Raw genomic sequence first — 5,042 nt, forward strand, 5'->3', positions numbered from 1 at the left:
GGATCCCCGCAGTAGAAAGAGGTGATCAATGCTGAGTATTTGTGGAGCAGAGGACAACATAGCAGAAAATGTGCGCATGGAATTGCTGCGATCGCGTGATGCAATTGCTACGGAGCCAAGCCAAAAAGAGCAACGCAGGTTTGAAGTATCATGCGAGCAGAAGGCTAGAGACCTCGTGCGCGAAGAGCCTCGAAGAGACTCGAGCAGCGCTACTGTTACGATTTTGTTTGCGCCGTCTCACAAATTTTGTGGTCCTGGCCAGCACCGATCAGACCCAAACTTCCCCCGCCGCCATCAAGCAGCAGCTTCCTCCACTATCCCTACCAGCATGCCCGTCATGTTCGATTCCCCGGACAGTCTGCTCGATATCGAACTCGAGATTGTGTCGGCCAAGGTGCGTGTGGTCACGAGCGTATCTCTGCACTTCTGCTCCCCATTCTAACGACTGCATTCGTTCTCCAGGGCATCGACACCGGTGACTACCTCGGCCTCAAGACCGCTCTCAAGGGCGAGTTCTCGTCGAGGGACGCGTACGTTTACATTGAGATCGACGGCCAGAAAGTGGCCTGGACGCGGCCGATCTTCGACACGCTCAAGCCTGAGTGGAACGAGAAGTTCGTCTTCAAGAATGTCCAGCACTCGTTGGTGTTCAAGCTTTCGCTGTTCGACAAGGATGTGGACGCCGACGACGAGTTGGGCGAGGCGCAGTTCATTGCCGACACCGCTATGTATGCCACGGAGACTGCGTTCGACCTGCCGATCACCATGGCCGGTAGAAACGCCGGCACACTTAGTATCAAGGTGAATTCGCACCCTGTGAGCTTTGACGAAGACGCCGAGCTGCAAGAGGTCGGACCTGTGCGCTACTCTGTGCACTCGAGCTTTTCGGCCGGGCTTCTGTCCATGCTAACGTCCAACGACGACCTTGGCCTACCGCGTCCAGCTACACAACATCCCGCAATTCTTGTCGAGAGACCACGAGTAGAACAAGAACTACCCAACGATCCAGCGGATCTTCTCGCCCGACCACCCGGAGTCGCCTGTGTTTCGTCAAGCAGTCATGACGCAGCACGCCGTGATTTACTCGTATTGGATATTGATTGTCGGCGAGGCAGTCATCACAATCAATATTGTACCAATATCAATATTTGCCCCAATATATTGCCATACTTGCCTTTAGTATGCCGATATATTGTACTATACTAGAGTATATGAGTACGTTGAGTAATGTTAGCATGATCGTCATGCACTTATTCCCAATGGTTAGCGAGTCTTTACCCCTAACTGTACGTGTCCGAACATGATTGACGGTCTGCCTAGTGTCTAAAGCGAAAGTGACCAGACAGAAGCATCGACGAGCAATGGTGGAGACTCGGTTGGGGGGACCTCTCCCTCTTTCATGACGTCTGTTGCCAAGGACACAAGCCAAGTTATTATCACCGACGTAGGTACCGCAGTAACGCTGCAGCTCTGAGGTCTAAAGTGTCTCCCCTCCTACGCATACGAAGTCTTTTCGCACGTAGTCGCAGTATCTGCTCAAATTTATTACGTATACACGTTGGTGCCATTACGTGGCTGTAAAGAAAACAGAAGTGCAGCCCTGCGGACCTCAAGGCTACTCTCATGGAGAAAACCATAGCTCGATAAGAGAGCAAGTCTACGTATACTTAATTCGGTTGTTCAGCGCCATCGACCCCTCGACGCGAAGCGTGAAAAAAACTGAGACTCGATTAAGTACTGACGATGGATTGGGGTCTGATGACCAGCAAAGTGCTATTACGGCTGTCAGAAGCATTCAATAGGCAACAGCCACGGAAAAAAGGAGAGGAAAACTAGCTTATGGTGCTCTTTAATATCGTAAGAGAAGGTAGGGGCAGTTTTTCTTCCTGAACAACAAAGTCGTGCCTCCGGCCCGAAGAAGCTCTGAAATTTCAGGTTTTCAACAAAAAAAAAGATTGGTGAAGCAAAAGAGGAAAGGGATGCACGTTAGGTTGAAATGTTCTTCTCCTCTACACTTAAGCAAATTCAGAGTTCTTCTCCGATTTTTCAATCGCTAATCCGTCAGTTGTTATTTCAATGATTTTGAGTAAATGTTAGCTTATAAGGAGAAAATGCAGCTATCCTAGTTATGATTTTCCAAATAAATTTCATAAACAAAATCGTGCCTCCGGCGCTCAGCTTCTCCACGAAATTCGGGTTCCAGCCGTGGACACGGCTGAAGCCCTTGATGACGGTACCTGTGATTTTCCCGAGGAGACCCCTGAGGATTGCGAGTCGCAATTTGCAACAACTGAGGGTGCGAAAATGTTCTCCTCCTTCTCGTCTCGTCAGTTGGTAGCTCTCTATCTTCGTTAACACTGTGAGTACGTAGTGGTCGCTTGTGTAGCTTTTTCCTTAGCGACAACAAGCGCCGCCAGGAGCAGGTGAACTGTCTGCATGTTGAATTGTGTAATACGGCGTGTTTCCACTCTGAGAAGTGCTGGTTTTGAGCCGAATCCGAAATGGACCCGTCGTACGGCACCCCTCCGCAAGACCGAGGGTAAAAAACTGCTGTAACTTGCACAGTGTCGCTGGCGATCACACTTTTATTCTCGTAGCTACTGCATTTATACTTGCGCTTCTCCGCGCCATTGACGTGTATTTCAATGCGTGAGATCACAGGCTGCTCCTGACCAACACCACCACTGATCAGCCGCACCGGTAGCTACGGCCCCCGTTCAGTGTCGTATCTGATAGCCAAGCGATTAGTACGCAGTGTTTGACTTACCGGGTCGAGTGGTATAACCAGTTAGTTAGTTAGCATGCTACGGGCCTGCTGCAATTGTACGCACTGGAATTAATCGCGTGTAGTGGCATCTCCATGTTGCAGGTAGATTGGACTGGGGCTTGGTGAGTGGGAAGGCCTGTTGCTTGGCTTAGTGGTCAATGCGAAATGGGAACTGAGAGAACAATGAGTGCTTCTATAGCTGAAGTCATACACTTGTCTATCAAATGACTCTGCACGATTGATGTTTAGAGCTAAGATCAAGGAGCCACCCCGGTAATCTATTTTTCTATCGTTAACCCTTTCACTACCAGCCCAGCCCGATGCATTAATAGGTCCGCAGCGGTCCTATTAGAGCAGGTACATGTACTGTTGATTGGATAAAAATACGTCAGAGGGTTTTGGGAATGCAGCTCACCAAGATTAGTAGGACCGCTGCGGACCTATAATTTACGCAGTACCGTGAGCGCCAGATTAGTTTGGGAGCAAGCATACTTGAAATTTCACATTTCCACGAAGTCTTTGTGCTAACATGAAATAGATGTACGGGCGTCATACACGCCAGAGTATTCACAAACTCATAGTACTCCATGCCATCCAAGCGGCTCGCGCTGTGCAATTCTACCTCGGGCGCGAGACCATCAGCTACGACGTGGAGTTGTTCGAGAAGCGTGTGCTCACCAGGGCTCGCAATCGGGTACCCGTTTCTTGTACCCGCCCTACCCGCCTCGGGTATACCCGGTTTCGGGTCGGGTACGGGTACCCGAAGCAAACCTCGGGCGGTGCCACGGGTACCCGAAGTTGACGAAAAAAGTACTAAATTGTAATATTTCTTACTTATACCAGCTATATCATGCTCCTACGCCGTCTTCTTTTAGCCTCCACAAGCCCTTTTCACTCTGTATTGATTTCGCGTAGTTCCTACTTAAATGTTTAACTTTAAAACCGTGTCGGGAGATGTAACAGTCGGTCCGTCCGTACAAAATCTTGAGCCCTGGCTGGCCCGGGTACACCCGTGGCTTGTGGGCGGGCGGGTACGGGTACCCGACTTCGGCTTGGACGGCTACACGGGCGGGTACGGGTACCCGGTCAGCACCGTTTGCGAGCCCTGATGCTCACATGCTTTAATCGCTTTCTAGCGGCGGCAACGAGCAGCGTGCCACATTCACCGGGTGCCGCGCGCAACGACTGAGCGCGTAGAAGGAGTAGCTCGCACCTATTCTAAGCTAACATCTTACGAGGTTGCAATAGTACCAGGGCGCGGGTACACACTGTAGTGTACCTGTATATAGTGACTACATGCCGGCTAGTTGTTGCTGCCCGTGGAAGCATTCTCACCAATACTGGCGTATGGCTGTCATGAAAGCTCGTGTTGCTAGGCGGAGGCTCCGTTAGGCGATAAAAATGAGGCCGAGCTGGTAAGGAATATAGGGCAAGCTACATCTAATAGCAAGAAAGACGCCGTACAACGGAGCTATTAGTAGATGCCAAACACTATCTTACTAAAATCTCAGATAAGCCAACATGTAGAACTGCTGCAACAGGTAGCAGTGTAAAGGGTAGGATCGACGCCGGAGCCCTGTCAGTGGTTAGCGCCTGACAAGCAGAGCTAAGCTGGTAAGTTACCAATGGTAACCGGCCTCCTAGCTACAATGCAATATCATCAATATGTAACTGAAGGCGTAAATACACCAATCTTCTTTATCTCAGCGGGTTGTACACAGCTTGGCAGGGTTGAACAGCGGCGAGCTTGCCATTGTTATAAGCTCGCCGTACTCATGGTCCAGCTACTACTTATTACAGTACACCCCTTGATGCAACCTCAGCGTCATTATCTACATGTACATGTATGTCGACGATCAAAACGAATACGCACAACGTAGAAGAGCTATATCTACTGATGAGATGGCACAGTATCAATGCAGTCGTAGTATCTGACTATATTATTCAATCGCGCTACCTTCGCCTACACACACAGCGGAATATAGATACGCGTCAACTTACAAATGCAGACATTCTTGCATAGTACTATAGTGGTAGATAAGCTGGTAAAGTGCCCTCGAGCGAGGCGTACAACGGCTTGACAGCATTCGATCCTGTTGTCGATAAAAGCCTCGCCGTAGCGGCCCCATTCGCACGTCAATATGTTGCAGTAGAAGTATGGCACTAGGAGCGGCGGTCATCTCGCTAAATCGGAAATTCAGGTCTAATGCAGTACCGTGAGTTACTCCGCGGGCAAAAATAAGTTCCACGTGGAAGCAAAATGTTTCACTATTGG

The 5,042-nt window shown here is 49.8% G+C and overlaps 1 protein-coding gene across 1 annotated transcript; it reads left to right on the forward strand.

Moving 5' to 3' along the window:
- Positions 1–328: 328 nt before the first annotated feature.
- On the forward strand, positions 329–1,079 carry PHYSODRAFT_308207 (hypothetical protein; the record flags this gene model as incomplete). Its single annotated transcript, XM_009541690.1, has 3 exons — positions 329–394; positions 463–911; positions 1,070–1,079. The coding sequence occupies 3 exons, from the start codon at positions 329–331 to the stop codon at positions 1,077–1,079; spliced, it is 525 nt and encodes a 174-aa protein (XP_009539985.1).
- Between the last annotated feature and the right edge of the window lie 3,963 nt (positions 1,080–5,042).

This window comes from Phytophthora sojae, assembly GCF_000149755.1.
Source record: "Phytophthora sojae unplaced genomic scaffold PHYSOscaffold_29, whole genome shotgun sequence".
NCBI classification, from domain to species: Eukaryota; Oomycota; class Peronosporomycetes; order Peronosporales; family Peronosporaceae; genus Phytophthora; species Phytophthora sojae.